Here is a 22,262-nt window from a genome sequence, read left to right on the forward strand (position 1 = left end):
AGGTTGTTTCTTAATAACATTGGAACACAATGTAGAAACATTACACGGACATGTGCAGTTGTGCGTACCTATTAGATGCTTCACATCTGCAAATTTTTTGCAAGAACTTCCAACTCGTAGGCAGACCTTAATAATATTAGAAGCACAATTGAGTCTTTGACATCAGGTGATCCAGTTCATGATGAGCCATGTCTGTTTGTCTCATTTCAATCTGTCAAAAACATGCTTGGACTCAATAACCTTGTCTGGATTGCGAGTTTTCACACAAATTCTCTCGACTCAATTTTCAGTAACCCTTTTATCTCACATACACCATCACATTGTTACGGTGTATTACTCAATACAAAACTCCAAGAACTTGCTATTCAAAGAAGCTCTTAATTTGGAATTTATTGAATCTGTCGTACGTTTTCCCATACTTAATTCTTTCAAATCGGTATGAGTCATGAAACTTGACGCGGCTCGTACAACAATGCAGATAACAAGCACAGAGACAAAAGTGTTGCTGTAGCTCGTCCCAGCAGAATTAAATGGTAGCATACGAAAGGCCAGATTTCAGTTACATAATTATTGGACCTAGGAATTGATAGTAGTATAACATTAATGGAAATTTTGGAAAAGTCACTGAGAAAACAGTAACGTTTGAATTAATTGATAGTAGCAACATTAATTGAATCTTCAATTAATCAGTAGGATGCTGAAAAACCAATCAGGAAAGACGAGAAAAAAAAGAAGCACAGAGTCGCAAATCATTGGCGGATAACAAGTGAAGCGCATAATGACAACGCTCCCTTATCATACGTGTTTCTTTTCTTTGGTTGGAATTCAAAACCAAGGATAAAATTGTAGTTGCTTTCAAAGGAGTTGTGTACTAAATTAGAACATAGACTTTCACATTCTTATGGATCATTCTAACTACCCCATATTTATGGCTTAGAAACCCATTAACGACAATATTTTTGTCACTATAGATTATCGCCAATATGTGGGACAGATCTTGATTAAGGGCAACTGAGTTGAGACAGTTCATATGCGAGGATCCCTTGAATCATTAAATAAATTCGTCTGGTGCTTAGATTGTGGATCTATCATCTCCTAGAGAAAGCAGCAAATAGAGACTCTTAACTTATGGAGTAGACTTTGAACTCAAGAGTAAAAGAATGAGGCCACAAAGCATTATTGCCACTCTAGAACTTAACATGGGGTCCCTTCATAGCCAGAACATGAAGAAAAATGTGTACTGCTACTTCAATTCCTAATAAGAATCTCATTAGGCCTCTAGGTCTTATATCTAATTTTAACCCAAAAGACATCAGGACCCCCCCCCCCCAACCCACCCACCCAAAAAAAACAAAAAAAAAAGAACCCAACTATTTAAAGTCTCCAAAAGATTAGTACAACTAGTTAAAACTGAAGGTTTTACTCGCCCTATCTTAAACTCTTAGTTTAGACTGAATAAATGGTACATATTGAAGATGGTTCCCTATGTATAACTTTGTTTTCACTAACGTTTTATATTAAAACAAAGGATTAATCTTTCCTACATTGATATTGTATACACCGTCAGCATTGGATGAATGACAATTATGCAACATTTGAATTTGAAGTGTATACATCGTCAGCACTGGATGAATGATAATTATGCAATATTTGAATTTGAAATCTAACTTTCACACATATGTCATAAATCTAATGGTGATAATGTATATACTGTCAGTGTATATAAGATTTACTCTAAAACAAATATCCAAATGTACCACATCCAAGAAAAGTCCCATCAGCTCAAACCAAATGCCAAGTTGCTTCAATGACTTGCAAGTCTTTTGGCATGCATGTGCAAGTGGCTATCAGCCTATCACAAATCAAATCTCCCACCCCACATTCTTGACGTGAACATTTGACACACTCGACTTATTCTAGCAATCTTTGACACTTTCAACCTTTTAAATTCTTACCATATCCGATACAAGTTTTACTAGTATTGTAGTAGTACTTCAGTTTTATGATAAAGAGAACTTCATCACTCTCATCCTCAGATTCAAGAAAGAGAGGAGTAGAGAATGGAGATGAATGGAAGGGAAAAGAATGCAGAGAATGGAATTGAATCAGAAGAACAAATGAGTTTGGAGACGAGTAATATCAAGAAAGAAAAGAATGATCAAGGAGCAGAAGAAATGTCGGTAGAGAAGATATTTGAGAACAAAGAAGTGCCCTCATGGAAAAAGCAGCTGACGGTGAGAGCATTTGTGGTGAGTTTTTTCATGTCAGTGATGTTCTGCTTCATAGTCATGAAGCTCAATCTCACCACAGGTATCATACCATCCCTCAACGTCTCAGCTGGACTTCTGGGCTTCTTCTTTATCAAGACTTGGACAACATTACTTGAAAAATCTGGATTACTGAAGCAGCCCTTCACCCGTCAAGAAAACACTGTCATTCAAACTTGTGTTGTTGCTGCCTCTGGCATAGCATTTAGCGGTACGTTTCTCCATCCTCCCACTGAAGTTGTACTACAAGTTTATACGGTTAGTGTGTTGGAAATTCTTCCGCCTTCCTTCACATTATCAAAAAGATTTTAATCTGTACTGGAGCATTTCTTCTGCAAATTTTCTGCTAATTTCTTTCGACTTTGAAATCATCCGTTTTTTTTTTTTTTTACCCCTTCTTGTGGCCATAAGTGTTAGCGAATTATTAGCAGGATCTTCTGCTGTGATAAAGAGTATTTATTATACACTTCCACGCAATTGCATGATCATCAACATGTTTAACGGTTGAGCCTGTCTTGCTATTAGACATAAGATCCAAATCCTCGTAATGATATTATCTGATTTCGTGCGTCAGAAATAATAAAAGAATAGCACAAAGTCTCTTTCGGAACTCTGTTTCTTGGATTTTTATGTTAATAATGCTGTCATGTAGTCATTAGTCTCATGTGCTGGTGGGTATCTCCGTTAATAATGCTCTATTATATCGTACGTAAAAGAATGTTAAAAGCAGGACGCACTTCTCTGAGAAAAAGTAAAGGAGTTAAGCACTTGAGCATAAATACTCTGGTTATATTAACAAAGTTGGTATTTTAACATATTTTTTTTTGGCTTATCGGGTAATTTTTCTATGTTTTTTCATGTCTGTATTTATCTATTCTTTCATATTTGTGTATGGCTGATGATGTGTAGTTTCTGTCATTAGTATAAATTTTAATGAAATTATAATATTTTTATCAAAATCAGGGGGCTTTCACTCAATTTTTGAAAAACTATAGGATAACTTATACAAAGTTTAAAATTTGCGTAATTGTCCCCACACTTGCCCCCCTTAATTTTTAAAATATTCTATCTAGTTCCACAATTACCCCACGAAACTATTAAATTTTTTTACAGTTATCCTCTCATGGAATCTTGAAGCAAAACATAGCACTCTTGGTATTTCCTTTCGAATAAACCCTGTTTACTTAATATTGAGATCCACTTAGATGTATAACATATGAATTACAAGCAAACTATATATTCATTTGATAGTTTGACTAAATATACATTAATTGTCTATTATATATACATATATATATATATATATCTAAATATACATCTTATAGTTTTATGGATACTATTAACCATTCTATAATTTTATACTATTAAATGACTTGATAACTACTGCAGATAATAAATCACAACCGATACACAATTTTATTTTTTGCAATATTGAATAAATTGTTTCATTCCTATTAAATTAATAAGAAATATTTAGTTGCACTAAAAATTCACAAACTACACATCGTAAATTTAGCATAAAATTATTTCACCGACTGGACAAAAGTCTTGGCTCCACTATTTAGAACAGTGGTAGCTTACAGATCAAAATTCCTATTGTGTAAATCAAAGTTAACAAAAGCTTTTTCTGCTAGTGAAATAAGAAGAGAGATGTTGATGTACTAAATCAGTTGTTTCTCTTAGATAATCAAGTGTCGAATTTCATGACTCTTCAAGCACGAAGAGTTTCTTTAGGCATTCTTTTTGCACACCATTGCCTGCGATAGGCCTAGCGAGGAACACATTATAAGCTACAAAAAGAAGGGGGGGGGGGGGGGAATCATAGCAGAAAATTGACGTATTTTGATAAAAACAGTTACACTTTTTTTTTTCCCAAAATTAAATTCAGGCCATAGACATCATCAAATTATTTATTGGGACTTTGGCCTGAAAAATTTTATCATTCGGGATGATTATGCGCAGGAGGTTTTGGCAGTTACCTGTTTGCCATGAGCGAACGTGTAATTAAGCAGTCAGAAGAAGGCAAAGCTGGATTCCAATACAAAAACCCAACATTGGGATGGATGATTGGGTTTCTTTTTGTAGTTAGCTTCCTTGGCCTCTTCTCAGTGGTGCCTTTACGCAAGGTATGGCTTTGTATGAATTCCAGCTGCGACTCTAAATCGGTTAAAGTAGCAAGGACAGATGTAGAATATTTCTCCTGGCTAGCTGATTCATCTCCTTTCCTCCATCCACATATTTAGGAGGAGGAAGATAAGAAGACTTATGACTTTAAACCACATAACATTTAAATCATGCCCTGATCAATGGTGATTGCAACCACAATTAGCTGAGAGATAGATGTTAGTTTATGCCAGATCACCAAGGAAGCAAACAGGATCCTTTACTCATTTCAAAAAGCCCCATCCACTAAATTAAGAAGTGTGAAATATAACTCATTATTAACTATATATCCTCAGAAACATGTAGTCCCAAATCTTGAATTACCTGTTTGTCTGCAGATCATGATTATAGACTTCAAATTGACATATCCAAGTGGTACCGCCACAGCACATCTTATTAACAGCTTCCACACTCCTGAAGGGGCCAAGCTGGCTAAGTAAGATGCTACCTAGAATCCTAGATTGATCTTCTAATCAAATCATAATGGAAGAAATACCTCTCAACAACTTCTCTCAAACTTTGCTTGATCTTACAGGAAACAAGTAAGAGAACTGGGCAAGTTCTTCTCCTTCAGCTTCTTGTGGGGTTTCTTCCAGTGGTTCTTTACTGCTGGTGATGACTGTGGATTTGCAAGCTTCCCAACATTTGGTTTAAAAGCATATAACTACAAGTAAACGCATGATCCTCTTTCTCATATAACCCAAACCACAGATTCTCTATTGCTAGTCAGCAAAGTAAAATACAGAAAATGACCAGGATGCGGCCATGAGGGGGTTTTTGTTGGGCCGGGTTTTTTTTTTGGGGGGGGGGGGGGGGACGACAAGAAACAATAAAAGCCATTCATCATTAGCTCAAGTGGTAATTTTGCATTTCCAGGTTTTACTTCGACTTTTCTGCAACCTATGTTGGCGTGGGAATGATTTGCCCTCACATCATAAACGTATCTGTGCTGGTTGGAGGAATTCTCTCTTGGGGTCTAATGTGGCCTCTGATAGAAACGAGGGAGGGGGATTGGTACCCAGCAGGCCTAAGCCACAACAATCTTCAGGGACTCCAAGGTTACAAGGTGCTCTGCTGGAATTATGTGTTACATTACGTGTTATTCAGTTGTCTCTCTTCTTCACTGATATTTGAGTTATCCTATAGGTGTTTATCGGCATTGCTATGATACTTGGTGATGGCCTCTACAACTTTTTCAAGGTGCTCAGCCGAACTGTAGCCGGTTTAGTTACCAAATTTCACGACCGAAGTGCTAGCATGCATATCCCAACTGTTGACAGTCCATCTCCTACCAACAAACCTCTTTCTTTTGACGACCAGCGCCGCACTCGACTCTTTCTGAAGGATCAAATACCAACCTGGTTTGCTTGTGGAGGTTACATTGCCATTGCTGTCATCTCAACTCTAACACTTCCTCACATCTTCCACCAGTTAAAATGGTACCACATCATACTTATCTACACCTTTGCACCAGTGCTTGCATTCTGCAATGCATTTGGTTGTGGGCTCACCGACTGGTCACTTGCATCAACGTACGGAAAGCTAGCCATCTTCACCATTGGAGCTTGGGCCGGTACTTCACATGGTGGAGTTTTAGCTGGTTTGGCAGCATGTGGAGTCATGATGAACATTGTTTCCACAGCTTCTGACCTAATGCAGGATTTTAAGACCGGATATTTGACCTTGGCTTCACCACGTTCCATGTTTGTGAGCCAAGTGATTGGCACTGCAATGGGATGTGTGGTAGCGCCTTGTGTCTTCTGGATCTTTTACAAGGCTTTTCCGGATCTTGGTGTGACCGGAACCACGTATCCGGCCCCCTTTGCCACTGTCTACTATAACATGGCTAAACTCGGAGTTGAAGGCTTTTCAGCCCTGCCAAAAAATTGCCTCAAACTGTGTTATGCATTCTTTTGTGCATCAATTCTCATCAACATGATTAGGGATGCTGTGGGAAAGAAACGTGGAAGGTATATTCCACTTCCAATGGCGATGGCAATTCCATTTTACTTGGGTTCATATTTTGCCATTGACATGTGTGTTGGGAGCCTAATTCTCTACATCTGGCAAAGGATAAACAGGGCCAAGGCTGATGCTTTTGCACCGGCTGTGGCTTCAGGCTTGATTTGTGGAGACGGCATATGGACTCTGCCTAATTCTATATTAGCTCTGGCTGGGGTGAAACCTCCTATCTGCATGAAGTTCCTGTCCAAGGGCACAAACAGTAGGGTAGATAAGTTTTTGGCTCCTAAGCCTTAATCTGAAATGCACTTTAAGGACTGCAAATGCCAGTTGAATTAAGTAAAGGTCTATGTACATTCTTCCCATCTTTCCCTTCTTTCTCTTTGTTTTTTTTTTTTCATTTTTTCCTCTTCGTTTCCGTGGTTATAGCAAGACGATGTAATAAAGCAGTATTTAATGGGAATATCAGAGATGAGATGTTTCCCTTTTTGTGAACCTTTCTGCATATATTCTTTCGTGCACACTGTTCCCTGAATTGAGATGAGAACTTGCGGGTCGAGCAGAGATGAGAAACAGATCAACTCAACAAAAGTTGGGTTAAATAAAAGTGCCGATCTAGCATCTTTCTTTTAATAGGAGTCGCAAGAATTTCCTCGCAGTATCATTTCAAGTATCCAAATTGAACTACTACTCAAGTATACAACCAATAGCTTTTGAAGTTTCTATGAACTGTCCTACATGGCAAATAAAAAGGGGAAGGAGTCACAAATTCTGCGCCAACCTCCCATCATTTTTCTCAATTCTGCATTACATTCCTTACAATGAAAGAAAAAGAATTGACATCAAGCATTACCAATTAATCCATCACCAAGAGAAGTAAGCAATCTCATTTCTTGGACATTCAACTGGGGGAATTCACAGATCGACTTATATCCGAGTAGAAATTTGTTTTGACAACTACTGCGGCTGTCATCACATCACTGTTGTTAAGTAGTCCAGTCTTCATCACTTGAAATCATATCCTAAAAACAGTTTGTTACACATTGAGTTAGCATGAGTTGTAAATGATAAACAGATTGCAGCTAATTTATGTTATAGATTCCAAATCCCTTTATCTGCAAATTTTTACTAGTGCAACAGTTGTTTAACTAAAACGAACAATTTGACCAACTTGTGAACTATCATCAACATTACGCAACTCAGATTATGCAGTTAAACTGCATCAACATATCTCACCTGCGATGTGCTAGTGAACTCCTCAATATCATCATCTTCAACCTACAAAGTGCAAAAACAAAACTGATGGTTGTCAAAGACAAAATGTCATGGCTTGTACAACAATTTTATATGTAAAAACACTTAGGTCATGTAAAAACATCAAAAGTAGATGTACTCCACTCATCATAGAAGCAGATGATACCCAAGGAGAGGGAATTTTGATGCATAACATACATATCATACAATATCATACAGGTTTTACAACCCCACTAAGTTATACATATCATATAACTTGTATGGGTTTAAAATTCAGTGTCACCCTAAAGATGAATACACATCTGGCAAGGTCGTTTGACACAACTGGAGAGAGAAATTCAACCTCACGACACTACGGCAACAAACATTTTTTCAAAAACACCAAGGTTCTCCACTTCAAATGAATTTCTTCCATAAGTTCATCTTAGTCGTCAGGCTAACATCTATCTGGTTCAGTCTTCACAACATCTGGTGATAGTCATTACAAATTAGTGCTATAGGTTATAGCAGAAATGAACTTGCAGTCTATAATTACATGTACAGCATTGTTTATTTCAACTTAAAGGATGTAGACCATGAAAACATGTCTATGTATTGTATGTCAAGAACCACAATAGAAAATTACTGAAAGAGTAAACACTTCCCAGTCTTTCAACTTCTTAGTATGTACCCATATTAGAGAAAACCACAAGGTAACATCCTTCTACAATATCTACCAAATAAGCAGATTAGAATATACAGATTACGAATTTATGGTCATATCACTTAAAACAGTTAACACAAATTACACATAGATTCGGTTTATATCTCTGACGTAAAAAGCTGAAAGGAACAGGCAATGAGGCAAACCTGAACCTTCATTTTTTTCTTCCTTGCTGAACTTTCTGTTCCTACATTAAGGCAGAGGGAAACGAAAATGCAAATGAGCTCAGTTAAGAAAAAGTTTTCAATCGTCTTCAACAACATTGTTTAATTGACCACGAAGCATAACTAGAAAGTTTTAAAATGAACGGACATCAATCTGGATGATCCATCTTGCAACATAACATGGAAAATTACATATGAGGTCCATTAACCAGATAAAGAAACCATATAACTGGCTGCCTGTAACAATGTGATGCAAAAATACAGATCATCAAGCATTAAGAAAGAGGGTTACATCCTATAATATTCCTCACCCTCGTCCTCTTCTCCACTCCGCCCTCTCTTTCTCCTCATCAAAACTTGTGCACCATTTGAGTCATTAATCAAGAGTTCTAAGTAACACATGTATTTTTAATAATTAAAATGATTTATCGCCGTACAAAGATTTTGAGAAGTGCACTTTATCTAATCAAGTTTAGAAATCCTATCCATAGACTATAGTAACCTATTGAATTTTGACTGCATACAAGTCTAAAGAAAAATGAATAGCTCTGTAAATCAGTAGTAAATAAAAACTTAACTATCAATATAATGTAAAATTCAGGAATTTTGAAAGACCGATGCTACAAAAGGTCATGTTAAGAGCAAACAGATCATTAATTCAACAGGATACCAAACTAAATATGTTGGTTATGCAATGGTATCTACAACACTTTAAGCCACTAATGACATGATACGAATAAGCTATTACTGGGCATTTAGGACAGCATAAAACACCACAGTAATTAACCTTGAGATTCTGTAAGTATATTGCAACACATTAAGAAACCTGGAGAACATTAAGAGCAAGTTGATGCTCAATATATGACTCAAAATGTTTGACTGGAGTGGAAGTGCTTAACTAACCATCTTTTCTTTTGCCTACTGGTTTCCCCTTTTTCGAGGGCCTGGAAATCTGCAACACAACCATTGCTACGTTATAACAATTCAAATTTAAAACTGGTTACGATCAAAACAGCAATAACAGGTATTTTGATGCCAAGAAGATAATTAAGAAACTTTCTGAAATTCTCTTAAAAAAAAAGATAGAAAGAGATCTCACCTTGACATTATCTATCTTCTCATTCGCATCTGTATGCACAACCTGTAGAAGAGAAAACGTCATTTTCATAACTAAGCTTGCTCTAAAGCATGAAAAACATACAGTTTGCTGAATACAAAGAATATAATTTAAGTCAAGTTAGGGAAAAGCACCACAATAGCCCTTTCCTATTTTATTAAGAGAATAATATCACACACTACAAATTCTGTCAAGTGAACTTTGATATCCTTATAAGGTCTCCCATGTGATATCTTCTTAGATTTCCCAAACTAGCTGATCATTCACACAGTTTCATGGGGAAGTATAAGATACTGAAAAACTACAAAGTTAAATATAAGGGAAACTTTTGTAGGCAACAACTCAACCGAACTCATTCTTTAACTCTTACTTTCTAGTGTTAGCTATTCAGGATATCAGGGAAGATGCTCACCATTCAACACAAAGTGGACACTATGGTTTGTACCTCCATAAGTATTCATCAACAATATTAATCATTCCACTGTTCCTAATCAGTGGCCATGATGGGTTCATCTTCATAAACCCCTATAAAGAATTAACTTGTCCTATAGTCCTTATTACTGCAGGTTATATGCATGCCGTAAAAATTCATTGAAACCTAAAAACTAATAGTTTGGACAGGTACTTTCAGAGATCCAATTACATTACGAAGTGGCAGAATAAACAAAACCAAGTAAAATCAAATAGGAAGTAGTTGTCTAAGGAAGTAGCTGTCTAAAAAAAATTTAGGAAGTTATTTCCTAAAGCAAATTACTTTTCTTCTAACTGTTCTGATGCTGAAAATGCAAGAGGCAAACCTTCGCTTTTTTAGATACAAAGAAACAGGACTCAACAAGTAGGTGACGTATTATAGAAACCCAAAGAGAACATCATGATGTCCAAATTCAGAACAAACAGAAAAAGTTCTACCAAGGATGACAACATTGATTAAAATAAAAGTGGTTTCCAGCTACTAAAAAAAATGTCCCTTTAAGCAGCTTAGATTTGTAAAACTGTACCAATTATTGGTATGAGAGAAGCTACAGCACAAGAAAATTATTTAGGCATTCCACAGAAAGCCTTTTCCACAGCATGTATGCCTTGATAAGTAGAAGTGTACTCATCAATCATGTGGTCTATCAATAATTCCCATGATACAAACCTGGAATATCAACAAAACTTGAACACCATACCTTTTCCCCTGCTTTCTTGAATAAGGATGATATGGTCTTTTGAACCAGAGAACCCTGATTACTATGAGCAAGCTCTTTAGTTTTTGAAGCTGATTTTGCACTTTGTTTTCTTTTCTTTGGGACTGGAGCGTCTGTTTCAGCATCTTCCTTATCAAGGTCAAGTACCACATGGCAAGACTTTCCAGTCTGTTTACATTCTTAAGGAAGTAAGCAGATTGCAGGTGAAAAGACAGCTCATGCGATGAAAACAAACAACATAAAAAGCTTAATGTACTTATAAATAGAGGAATGTCATCAAAGTAACAAGAACTAACAAGGTCAATGAATTTAGAAGGATATCTTTAGCAACGTTGTCCCCATCTCCTTCTGAGCTTTCTAGCCCGTTATTAACAAAATCATCTCCTGAGGTCTCCCCCAAACCATCAGCAATGTCATCTCCAGAAGAAGACTCAGCAAACCTAGACAGTGTTTTGTTAGCAGCCAATAAAGTAGCTAACCATCCATTATTGAGCAATTAAACCTGAAGAATCCAACAAAAGCTCATATTGGAACATAGCAGACCAAAGTAGAAAAGAGACAGTGCCTGTCAGTTCAACAATACGGAATAAATTTTAATCATTTGGAGAAATGTTAAAATAAAAGAATTGAGTCCATGTATTTCTTGTCATTTTAATTTTGTCATCCATCTGCCAGTAATATTACTAGTTGGGGAATTAAACATCACTAGTACAATCAATATTTCTTTGTCTTTTGGTATTTGTTAATATGACGTCACAAGTTCCTCCCTTAATAGGTTCAAGACATACACTTGACAGTGAAATCTAGAAGATTATTCTGATACACAAGAGTCAAATCTAAGTGGGGAACTTTCATAAATAACAGTATCCACAAAACAGCAATAGGGACAGCCATACATCAATCAAAATGCCAAAATTGAGAACATATTACTGAAATTAAAGCTTCATGCACCTGTAAGGAAAATATGGGGAAAACGGCCAAAATACTAAAATAATTAGTCAAACGCTCTCACCTATATTTAGGAATAAGTGCCTTTATGTCACTCATTAAGAGTTAACAAACAAACATCATTTTGCATGTTTATACTGTGTAATAACAAAAGATTAAGACTATACATCTCATTGGTGACTCTATTTCTTTTCAAGACACCTAGTTTTAAAAATTTTCAACATGCTATAGTCTGTCTACAGTATCCAGGCAATTTCATTTGACAAATTAATAGTTCAACATTAATGTACTTGTTTCTTGTTTTGCAGACAAGACACAAAATACTTTTTAAAGCAGCATGTTGACACGTTTAAGTTAGAAAGCAAAAGCATTGAAATGTACTTGAATGTCTTTCCCGCTGTCCTAGCTGACTTCCGAGATGGAGTGAGTTCAAGAACTTCTTTTGGTTTATTTTGACTGTCAGAGGAATCTGTCCTAGCTGACTTCCGAGATGGAGTGAGTTCAAGAACTTCTTTAGGTTTATGTTGACTGTCAGAGGAATCTTCTTCCAGCTCAAATTTAGGAGATGGCTGCTCAACAACTTTCTTAGCTGTTTTAATGCTATCTCGCTTGCTATCACTTGGCCCACCTGCACCACCTTTAAAATCATAGTTTTGCACCTGTTCCTGGGAGCAAGAAAACATATGGGATATCCTTTAATGTTATCTACAAATAATCGAAAGATATCACAAATTCTAGCATACTCATCAAACCATCCTTACAAAGTTAGCAGATAAAAGCACAGCAAGTCAAAAAGCTTTACAGTGGACTAACCACATCCATCTCCTTTGGAAATTCTAGACGTACTTCTTCAGGATTTTCATCCTTTTTCCCAATCCACCAAGCATCAGAGAACACAATCTGGAAAAGCAAGAAATATGCAATCTCAAATTTAAGACAAAACCTCACAATATTGTGGGCAATTTCTAGGTATTTATTGAAAACTCAGTTCACCCAGAGCACAAGAGAAGCAATATTAGAAAGGGATAATGACAAGACCAAATATGTTAAATTTGGCAACATTTATATTCTGTATCAGAACTAGAACAGTCAGACAAGAAAAAAATTGTCAATCTGATAAAAAAATCAGAAAAAGTAAATACAGTAATGTCTTCACATAATAAATTTCATTATCTACAACTTCTTTTAGAGTATTTCCTTGACAGCTAATGGTTGGCCTAGCTTCCATGATTATGGCACACAAAAGATCCCACATTATAAATAAAAGGATCCATCTCTTAAAAGGATAGTGGAAAAAACCCCTTAAATGATGTGAGAATCAGCAACCAAAGGAGAGGTTGAAGGTCCAATTGTTAATCACATTTCACTGATTTAGTCAGCATAATTTACCATATCACTATCAAAAATGAGTTGAACTGATTCACAATAAAATATCAGTGTTCTTGAGACATTTAACCATCTTTATTCTAATGTAAATACATATGCATGTGGAGTTAATGGTTTCCACCACATGGTAAACCCAGTGGAAGAATTGAATCATCAGAGAAGAAAGTCTGTGTCTCACAGTAGCTTAAAGGACAATGATGGTTGAGAACCAAAACTTAGGGCAATTCAAGATATCTTCCTTTCTGAATCAGGTAAAACAAATTTCTGGATAAGAGGAATCGAGCATCTTAGGTGTCAAAAATCACTCAACAAAAGAAAAAAACACTGACCATGTTATCAAAGTAGTCTTCACATGTCACATTCTTTCCAGTTTTCGAGAATTGAAGAGTCAGGTACCTGTTCTTTGGATACACAATTGTACCAAATAACTTCATTTGACCCTACACATCATAAAAATACCACCGTAATTTCAAATTCATTTCCAATGGTGGAAACAAAGGGAAACCGAAAAACAATTCCAATTCAAAGGGAATCTATGATCAAGAAGTTGTTTGCACCTCACTTTCCTATTACTCTCTTCTACTATCCGAGAAAATTAACAAATAAATGTATGACTATACTCCAGAACAATTAACAACTGATTTTGTAAAACTAGTTAACAACCATTTTCCTATTTATGCTTTTTTCCGGGTTCTCCCCTACTAGTAATACATTTTGCCTCGTTTATGTAATTAGAGCTTAAATATCATAATTGTGCAGAAAAAGAACTAACTTCTACAAATCTGTCTTCAAGACCTTATATAACCAAACTCTGTGCATAAATACGTACATGTCCTAATTTTGACCATACATCCTATTTGATCATTTATCTATCAATCTCTTGATTCATACTCAAACAACTAAAATTGGAAATCACCAGCTAATCCGTGATGATTGTACATTTTCTACATGGTTTCCATTTCCACACGAACCTGGGGAAAATCGAGGTAAAGAACAGGATTCTTAGTGCCGAGGTCTTTGAGTTCCCCAACCTTTCCACCAGAAACTGGACCTAAAAGCCCAGGAAATGAGAATAAATAACGATTCTTGCCACTCCGCTGCGATTTCCTCATGATATCTTTGCCATGGTGCTTGACCACAGTCGCCGAAGGGTTCAGAGCGTTGGAGCCACTCGCCGTCGCCTGCGTTTCGGAAAGTATATTATTTTTAAACGCCAATTTCTTCAGTCTCTTCCTTTCTTCCGCCTCCGCATTCTCTTCCTTCTCCTTCTTCGCTCCTCCTCCGCCTCGAACCATTTCGTCCAATTTCCTTCTACTGCGTGAGTGTGTGTTTTCAGATTAATAAATAATTAGAGATTCCAGAAAGGCGGGAAGACTGCTCCATGTACAGCTGCGGGGGGTTTATATATCACTGTCGCACGAGTCGATTGCAATTTACATCTCAAGGCTATCAAGTATTCGATATTGCAAATAGGCCCTTTAATTAACCGCTAATTACTAATGCTACGACTGAAGTGGATAAAGAATGGAATAAAGTAATTATTTATCTTTAATTAATCCAAAAAGCGAAAAGAGCAACGGTTGAGTGCCGAATGTATCAATGCAAAAAGAAAAACCCAAAAAATGCCAATAACCCTTCTCTCCTTTTTCTCTCCCAACAAAACAAATCCATCCTCGAAAATGGCTTCACCGATCCACAAATTCCTGTGATGAAAACTCTAATCTCTCTCACACAGTCACACACTAAACAACAGTAGATATCCGCATGGCAACTCTTCATCTCCCAACTCCGTCCAACTGCTGCTGTGCGTACTTAAAAACGCTAGATAATAACCACAATGACATCAGGAAGAAGTTGAAATTTTGCGGTCATTTTGATGTAAAATGGGTGAATTATTCGTCTATTTTTGGTTTGAGAGCTAGGATTTTGAATCATAATAGAGGATTGGTGATTTTGAGTATTTACCGTCGTCGGTGTTGGAGATTTTACGCCAATGCTGACCTCCGGGTTGTTGTGGAGAGTGGTAGCAGCAGTAGAAATAATATCAATGTTGTTCATTCTCAGTCTCCCATCGTTCCCTCTGCTGAAATACCGATCACTTGTTACCAGGTCTTTTTCAACTTTTTTCTACTCTCTGATTTTCTTATTTTCATGCTGCATGAATGTGTGATTTTTTCCCTTCATATGTAGGCTGGCAGTGTTTTGTTTAATTATCAATGTAAATTTTTGGAAATGAAAATAAAAAAAAGTGGTGGATTTTAATTGTTTATGTTCTTATTTACTGTTATTATTATTATTACTGTAAGAAAGTGAAGATACGGGAGCACTCTGGCTAGTAATTTTTGCGTCAACAACTATTTTGATGATTTGTTTTCCGGTATTTGTTGGTTAAAATGAAGAGTAATTGGGTGAAAACGTAAGGAATACATATAGCTTGATGGTTCCGGGAGATGGTTAGGTAGAGTTAGTCCTAATAGGTTAAACTTGGAAATGTATATTGGGGTGCTATTTGAATGGTTAAATTTTGGAGGAGAAATTGAAAAATGAAGTTCAAATAGAAGAGATATAGTAGAATTGGATAAGCCAATGTAGTGATTTATCTGAAAACTACAGTTTTACTTGATTATAGGTGTTTCAAAATGCTATTTTTCCCGTATTTCATAATTTAAACTATAGCGCCAATTTGCTGAAATGATTGAGCACCAATTTACTGTCTAAATTAGAGGCATTTTGATATACTCATTTTACTTTATAAAAACTGCAGATTCTTGGTGTTTCTGATCAAGCAGAGAAAGATGAAATTGTTAAGTCTGCAATGCATCTGAGGAATGCACAGATTGAAGAAGGTTATACTGCAGATGTTGTTGTTAGTCGTCAGGTAGGGTCTGCTATCTCTGGTTAGTATTTGTTCTGTGTTACTACAAGTCATTACCAGTTTCTGTTTTCTAAATGGCAAGTTGTATGAGGTACTCCTTTTTCTTTTTTACTTTCCTATTAACTTAGAGAGAAAACATAGAAGATAAGGGTTTCTCTTTTTCCTTTCCTTAAAGATAGTAAACATGCTTTTGGAAAAAAGTTTTTCTTAATGGAGCTTCTATCATTTGATATGGTCATTCAATGTGCGTAGCTTTCCACTGGTGATATGATTTTTTTCATTTTCTGTTATTTTTTTCCTTAAAGCTTTTGCACTTGGGATCTGATTCCTAAGAATACGTCATTAGATATTTGTCTTACTTCATTTCCATGTTAATTTTTTATGCCATCATGTCACAGAATCTTTTGATGGATGTGAGGGATAAGCTTCTTTTTGAACCAGAATATGCTGGAAATACAAAGGAAAAGGTCGCACCTAAATCTTCTCTACGAATTCCATGGTCTTGGGTGCCTGCTTCTCTTTGCCTTCTTCAGGAGGTATTGTGATTGTGCAGGCATATTTTACTTAACTTTCTCAAACTGCATGCAGCAAAGGTTCATACCTGAGCGTAATTTTATTCTCTTGGATAATAAATTGCATTCTTTGGCTCCATTTTTTCAGTTCTTCATATGTTATGGTACATAATTCATTTTGTGAGCAATGACTGAATGCCAATTTTCGGCAATATTCTACTGTTAAGGTACTGAGTTGGGATTTCCTTTTTCTCCCCTGGAATACTGATTTTCTCAGTCTATTTGATCTAGGCTGGAGAGGATAAGATTGTTCTTGATATTGGACGGAGAGCCTTACAGCACGGAGATGCTAAGTCTTACATTCATGATGTTCTTTTGTCCATGGCACTAGCAGAGGTAAGAGAATGAACAGGTCAGACCTGTGTGCTGCTTTTTAAATTGGCAGTTTTGTTATGCATCCTTTTCTTAATATAGGTGCTTTCTTGAAGTGTTCGATTGCAAAAGCTTGTTTTGAGAAGAACAAGATTTCACAAGGGTTTGAAGCTCTTGCCCGTGCTCAGTGTCTTCTTAGGAGTAAAAGTTCACTTGGGAAGATGACACTTTTGTCTGAGGTAACATCTCATAGTTTCTGCTCTATATCTGCGACAAAACACACTAATCAAAATTAATGATTCGGAGAGGATTTAATCATTTTTGTGAAATTTATTTTAGATTGAAGAATCTCTGGAAGAGCTTGCACCAGCTTGCACACTGGAGTTACTAGGCATGCCTCACACACCTGAAAATGCTGAACGGAGGTCAGGAGCCATTTCAGCTTTACGTGAACTGCTTAGGCAGGGCCTTGATGTACAAAGTTCTAGCCAGGTACAAGACTGGCCAATTTTCTTGAATCAAGCGCTCCGTAAGCTCATGGCTACAGAGATTGTGGAACTTCTTCCCTGGGAAGATCTTGCTCTTACACGAAAAAATAAGAAATCTCTAGAGTCACAAAGTCAAAGAGTTGTAATTGATTTTAATTGTTTCTACGTGATTTTGATAGCTCACATTGCCCTTGGATTTTCAAGCAAGCAGAAAGATTTGGTAAGTTGTTTCTCTTTACTTGAAATAAAATGTCTCTTGCAACATTCCCAGGGAACTACCTACTAGTTTGTACAATTATCTACTACGGCGATTAGTAACAATTTTTCTATTGGACACATAACTCTATTGGTGTTTATGTTCAGTACATGCTATTATGTGTTGACAGAGACTTGACAGCTTAGCATATTTATTTTTTTTGTGGTTTATTTTTCCTTTTAGATTCACAAAGCGAAAACAATATGTGAATGTTTGATATCGTCAGAAGGGACTGATTTGAAATTTGAGGAAGCATTCTGCTTGTTTCTTCTTGATCAGGTATATTTTATCTTTACCCTTTCTTCGTGGTACTTAATAGTCATACTAATACTGAGCCAAGGTTTGAGTCCCATTATGCAGGGTGATGAGGTAACTGCTGCTGAAAAGCTTTGGCAGCTTGAGCTGAACTCAAGTCCTGCTGCACGGAAGTTACTTTCAGATAAAGAAGCCAAAGATGTTTCAAATTCAAGGAAATCACTGGTATCGTTCTCTGGCTATCATGTGATGTATAAAAACTACTACTTATGAAGTGCATTATTGTTTGTGATTCTATTCCCCGCGGGGGGGGTCATTTTTGTGCTTGTTTTATTGTTGCAGTTTAGAACTACTTATGAGAGCAATATCACATTGGAAACTTAATTATCATATGCAAAAAAACTGCTATTGCCAATATATGGCATTTGTATCTTTTGGATAAACTCTTGTGTTAAATGTAGTTATATAGAATTCCAGTTGTTCTATTTGCAGTGTCACTAGTTGTCTTCTAAGCTCACCTCTGCCTCTCTTCTTTCCTCTCTCTTTATGAATGTCTATATGTATCTATCCCTTACCACATTTTCTTCTAAATTGCCAGGAGACATGGCTGAAGGATTCTGTACTTCAGGTCTTCCCAGATACTCAGGAAACTCCACCATCTTTTGTAAGTCTCTTGGTGATAACATATGATGCTAGTTGTATATCTAGGGCCAGGATGTGATGTTCTTTGTACAGGTTATTTTCTTTGCAGGAGAAAAGCAAACTTCTGGGAATAGGCAACCTAAGAGATCTCTTCATACAACATCAAATATGAGCCACCAATCACTTACATCTCCGCTTGTGTTGGATCGAAAAGCTTTTGAAGACAGCATTCCATCTAAAGACGCTTCACGACATGTAGGACCAGCAGTAAAGCAGTTAACCCCAGCCAATCTGCAAGGTCCACTGACAGAAAACAAGGCCAATAGTGGTGCCAATGTTGACGTACCTATTCAATTAAAAAGAAATTTGGGTTCTCACCAAAATAAAGCCTGGGACATTTGGTCAGACCCATATACTGTTGTTAGGAAGTTGATGTACATTACATCTTTGGGCTGCATTATTTATGCTTCCTTCAGGCTGATGAACATGCACTTCTACAAGATGGGAAACAGTTCTAGGTGGAGATTGAAAAGACCAACTACATCAAGCTCCATTTCCTGGTCTAAAGATTTTTCTCTAGATGAAAATGAGAGTAGGAATGCCAAGAAACTTAAGAAGTTCCTTTCAATGCTTAAAATTCAGATGAGACCCCAGCCAGAAGTTGGAAGTTTGCAGAAATCTTGTCTTGCTGCTAGTTTGTCATCCTCTGGTGTTGGAGTGCTCAGGCAGCCAATGCCTGTGGAAGAAGCTGAGACTCTAGTTAGGAAATGGCAAGATATCAAAGCTGAAGCGCTAGGACCTAACCATCATGTACAGAGACTCTTTGATATCCTTGATGAGTCAATGCTTGGTCAGGTGAGCTCTATATGCCTATTTTGGCATCATTTGTTTTAGCAGAAATCCTTGATGGTCTCCTTGTTAGATTGCATGAGCAAATACGCTATTCTATCAATGTTTTAAGTGCTTGTTACTATTAGCATCATTATAATTATGATAATGTGAGGTAGTTGATAATATGACCCTTTCTTTGAACTAATATTGGTTCTATGATTTATTATCTATGGGCTGGAGACTGAAAATACTTAACTGGCAAGGCAGATGATCGTCCTGACAGTAAAGAGATTACTACTGTTGAGCAACATTAGTATTGGACAGGACACACCGGAGCTCGAAATTTGAGATTGAACTTCTCTAATTCTAACTCTCTGGAATTTGATGACAAGATCGTTCTATCAACACCACAGGCTAACATCTCAAACATGAGCTATTGGACAAATTATTCTAGTCTAATTAAAAGTCAGGAGCTTGAGTTTAGAGTTTGGCCTTTTTGTGTTTGCTGTTAATCGGTGTTTATTCAAAATATGAAACAGTGGCAAGCTTTGGCTGATGCTGCGAAAGCCAAGTCATGTTTCTGGAAGTTCGTTTTGCTGCAATTGTCAGTTCTGAAGGCAGATATTTTAACGGATGAGACTGGTAATGAAATGGCAGAGATAGAAGCAATCTTAGAGGAAGCTGCTGAACTTGTAGATGATTCTCAGCCTAAGAATCCGAATTATTACAGGTACTTGGAAATTAAGCTGTCAATCACTTGGGTATGGCAAGTGGACTTTTGTATTTTGATTAGATATCAGGATGCAAATTCTGCATGTTCTTCTTTTCTACTTGCTTTGTTTGGAAGGTAGTTGGGAAGTTAACGGCCTTAAGGTGATCAGTAATGTTTAAGACCTGTGTTCTTGAGACACACACACACACACACACACACGGAGCATAAACACATGGAGATAGGCAGGTGCATCTATTATTCACCTAAAATTTCGTTCAAGCTCTAGGAATGCAGTATTATAATTTTCCATGCTGCTTTTTACTGTTGTTTGTGCACTGGGTTCCAAGACAAAAGGTTATTTTAAATGTCTTTTTTTGAATCAAATTGTGAGATTGAATAAGTATGAACTGCGTTAATGATGCTTTAATTTAGGTAAACTGTAAGCAGGACTGAAGGGTTTATGTTGTCCTGCTCTTCTATATCTCAATGTTACACCTGATCTTTTTCCTTAAAGTTTAGCATCTAAAAGCATGATGTAGTTAATAAAATAGAAACAAAAGAAGAGTGCCAGAAAGGAGTAAAGTGGAAACCAAGCTATTACATCTTTAAGAGTTGCATCAGTTTAAATTTCATGAGTAATTTTGAAGTGTTTCTTTTTGTCTACCACCATCTATTTTTCCTCGTGTTACCATGAACACCATATAACTGTATCTTTATATACGTATATATATATATTTTTTTTGTATTCAGTGGTCTGTCATAGTTCTTAAAGATTCCTCTTGTTGCAGCACTTATAAAATACGTTATTACCTGAAGAGGCAATATGATGGTTCTTGGAGGTTCTGTGAAGGCGATATTCAAGCTCCATTATGATATTAGCTTTTCAAGGAAACGAAAGAATGTTATTTATGATTTATTTTCCCTTGTAAATGGTAGTGATATTTTGAAGTAAAGTTGCATCTCGGATGGAGGATTTTACCCTACTTCCTTGCTCTAGGAGATGATTGTTGAACAGAACTGCTCAGAGCTTTCCATTTGTTGTCTCTGAAGCTCGTCCAATGATAGGAGTGGCTAACATGTTATTTGAGAGGTTATAATCGAGAGAAAGGAATTGATTTCTGGTTATTTAAATGATTAATTGGAAAAGTATTCACTATTCTTCGTTCACTTGTTGATATTCGATGGATCCCCACCCTGACATTCCTGACTTTTTGATTCTGTTGTTTAACTTTTTCCTATTGAGAATCCAAGCCCCATAGTAGGATCATGGGGAAATGAAAGGATTTTAGATGGGATTGAAAGATGGATGAATCAAATTATTAGATATTCGAATTGTGTTCGATTTGGTAGTAACTCATTCGATTGAGTTTGGTTTACCAAATAATCAAATCAAGGCTGAACAGCATTTTATGTTTAATAACTTTTAAATTTAATAAAGAAAAATTTCATTCAAATTCAGTTCAATAAATAAATAAATTAAATTTAAACAAAAATTAAACTCGTTAACATAATTAAACAAATTTGAACGGTAAGTATTCGATCGATTTGATTAGATTCATTTACGTCTTCATTTTTAGACTTAAATTTTAGAGTCAAATTAACGATCTCATTGACAACAACTAGCAATTATATCAAACAGTTAGAAGCTAGTTACAACGGCGGAATCTTTCCTACTTTCATAAAAGCCCTTTGTCCTCTTTGGACTGGATTCCAATTTCAGTTGATCCTTTTTACTTTTTCGAAAGCAAAAAATGCAACATAAAATCCAATTCCCACTTGATCCAAACCTCATTTTTGGGCTGCCTGTATCCAGCCCGTCAAACTTCCTAGTCAAATGTACAAGTTCCCTTCCACAACGTACAACCCTGTAATGCATTTGTCTTTTACTAAGATTTAGCTCAAACTCGAATGTCAGCAGAAGAGCAGTAGCAGAAAAGACTGAGAAGAAAACATAGTTATTAAACCCGGCCCGGCCCGGCGGTTCGACCGGTTAACCCGGCGAACCGGGCACTAAACCGGGCCGGTTCTTCAATTGGATCGTTTCTACATATGAACCGTTGACTTTTCAACTAACCAGCGGTTCAACCGGATTAAACCGAAAAACCGGCCGGTTTTGTGGGCAGACCGAGTTTGAGGAAAAAATGTTTGTCCAAGCCTTTACTTGG

The 22,262-nt window shown here is 36.5% G+C and overlaps 3 protein-coding genes across 6 annotated transcripts; 2 read left to right on the forward strand and 1 right to left on the reverse strand.

Annotated features, from left to right (window-relative positions):
- The first annotated feature begins 1,976 nt into the window (after positions 1-1,976).
- LOC113768182 (probable metal-nicotianamine transporter YSL7) lies at positions 1,977-6,882 on the forward strand. Its single transcript, XM_027312441.1, has 6 exons — positions 1,977-2,478; positions 4,230-4,393; positions 4,769-4,866; positions 4,966-5,100; positions 5,307-5,496; positions 5,577-6,882. The coding sequence occupies exons 1-6, from the start codon at positions 2,061-2,063 to the stop codon at positions 6,687-6,689; spliced, it is 2,118 nt and encodes a 705-aa protein (XP_027168242.1). The 5' UTR covers positions 1,977-2,060; the 3' UTR covers positions 6,690-6,882.
- On the reverse strand, positions 6,779-14,509 carry LOC113768183 (DNA-binding protein RHL1). Of its 3 annotated transcripts, none has more exons than XM_027312443.1 (11): positions 14,126-14,509; positions 13,484-13,594; positions 12,582-12,668; positions 12,150-12,433; positions 11,142-11,260; positions 10,803-10,990; positions 9,613-9,654; positions 9,417-9,465; positions 8,502-8,536; positions 7,629-7,670; positions 6,779-7,414 (listed from the first exon to the last, which is right to left on the reverse strand). In XM_027312443.1, the coding sequence occupies exons 1-11, from the start codon at positions 14,447-14,449 to the stop codon at positions 7,379-7,381; spliced, it is 1,317 nt and encodes a 438-aa protein (XP_027168244.1). In that variant the 5' UTR covers positions 14,450-14,509; the 3' UTR covers positions 6,779-7,378. The 3 variants fall into 3 exon arrangements, 2 of the variants coding, with proteins under 2 accessions (XP_027168244.1, XP_027168243.1); XM_027312442.1 differs by having other exon boundaries at positions 8,496-8,536; XR_003468059.1 differs by lacking the exons at positions 6,779-7,414; positions 7,629-7,670 and having other exon boundaries at positions 10,803-10,988; positions 11,117-11,260.
- Positions 14,510-14,776: 267 nt separating this feature from the next.
- On the forward strand, positions 14,777-21,235 carry LOC113767308 (plastid division protein CDP1, chloroplastic). Of its 2 annotated transcripts, XM_027311356.1 has the most exons (12): positions 14,777-15,263; positions 15,919-16,032; positions 16,428-16,565; positions 16,833-16,937; positions 17,030-17,152; positions 17,253-17,621; positions 17,841-17,936; positions 18,018-18,137; positions 18,511-18,576; positions 18,648-19,409; positions 19,925-20,115; positions 20,886-21,235. In XM_027311356.1, exons 1-12 carry the CDS (start codon positions 14,919-14,921, stop codon positions 20,968-20,970), a joined length of 2,514 nt encoding a protein of 837 aa, XP_027167157.1. In that variant the 5' UTR covers positions 14,777-14,918; the 3' UTR covers positions 20,971-21,235. The 2 variants fall into 2 exon arrangements, with proteins under 2 accessions (XP_027167157.1, XP_027167158.1); XM_027311357.1 differs by lacking the exons at positions 19,925-20,115; positions 20,886-21,235 and adding an exon at positions 19,626-19,897.
- The last annotated feature ends 1,027 nt before the right edge of the window (positions 21,236-22,262 follow it).

This window comes from Coffea eugenioides, chromosome 4, assembly GCF_003713205.1.
Source record: "Coffea eugenioides isolate CCC68of chromosome 4, Ceug_1.0, whole genome shotgun sequence".
NCBI classification, from domain to species: domain Eukaryota; kingdom Viridiplantae; phylum Streptophyta; class Magnoliopsida; order Gentianales; family Rubiaceae; genus Coffea; species Coffea eugenioides.

What these genes read in the sequence shown, in the direction of transcription:
- LOC113768182 (XM_027312441.1), top strand. Translation starts at nt 2,061, where the DNA reads ATGGAGATGAATGGAAGGGAAAAGAATGCAGAGAATGGAATTGAATCA. An exon ending in CTCTGGCATAGCATTTAGCG is followed by an intron (nt 2,479 to 4,229) that starts GTACGTTTCTCC and finishes GATTATGCGCAG; the next exon opens with GAGGTTTTGGCAGTTACCTG. An exon ending in GAAGGGGCCAAGCTGGCTAA is followed by an intron (nt 4,867 to 4,965) that starts GTAAGATGCTAC and finishes TTGATCTTACAG; the next exon opens with GAAACAAGTAAGAGAACTGG.
- LOC113768183 (XM_027312442.1), bottom strand. Translation starts at nt 14,449, where the DNA reads ATGGTTCGAGGCGGAGGAGGAGCGAAGAAGGAGAAGGAAGAGAATGCG. An exon ending in AAGACTACTTTGATAACATG is followed by an intron (nt 12,669 to 13,483) that starts GTCAGTGTTTTT and finishes TTGCTTTTCCAG; the next exon opens with ATTGTGTTCTCTGATGCTTG. An exon ending in AGAAAAAAATGAAGGTTCAG is followed by an intron (nt 7,671 to 8,495) that starts GTTTGCCTCATT and finishes TGCACTTTGTAG; the next exon opens with GTTGAAGATGATGATATTGA.
- LOC113767308 (XM_027311356.1), top strand. Translation starts at nt 14,919, where the DNA reads ATGGCAACTCTTCATCTCCCAACTCCGTCCAACTGCTGCTGTGCGTAC. An exon ending in ATGTTGTTGTTAGTCGTCAG is followed by an intron (nt 16,033 to 16,427) that starts GTAGGGTCTGCT and finishes ATCATGTCACAG; the next exon opens with AATCTTTTGATGGATGTGAG. An exon ending in TGTCCATGGCACTAGCAGAG is followed by an intron (nt 16,938 to 17,029) that starts GTAAGAGAATGA and finishes GCTTTCTTGAAG; the next exon opens with TGTTCGATTGCAAAAGCTTG.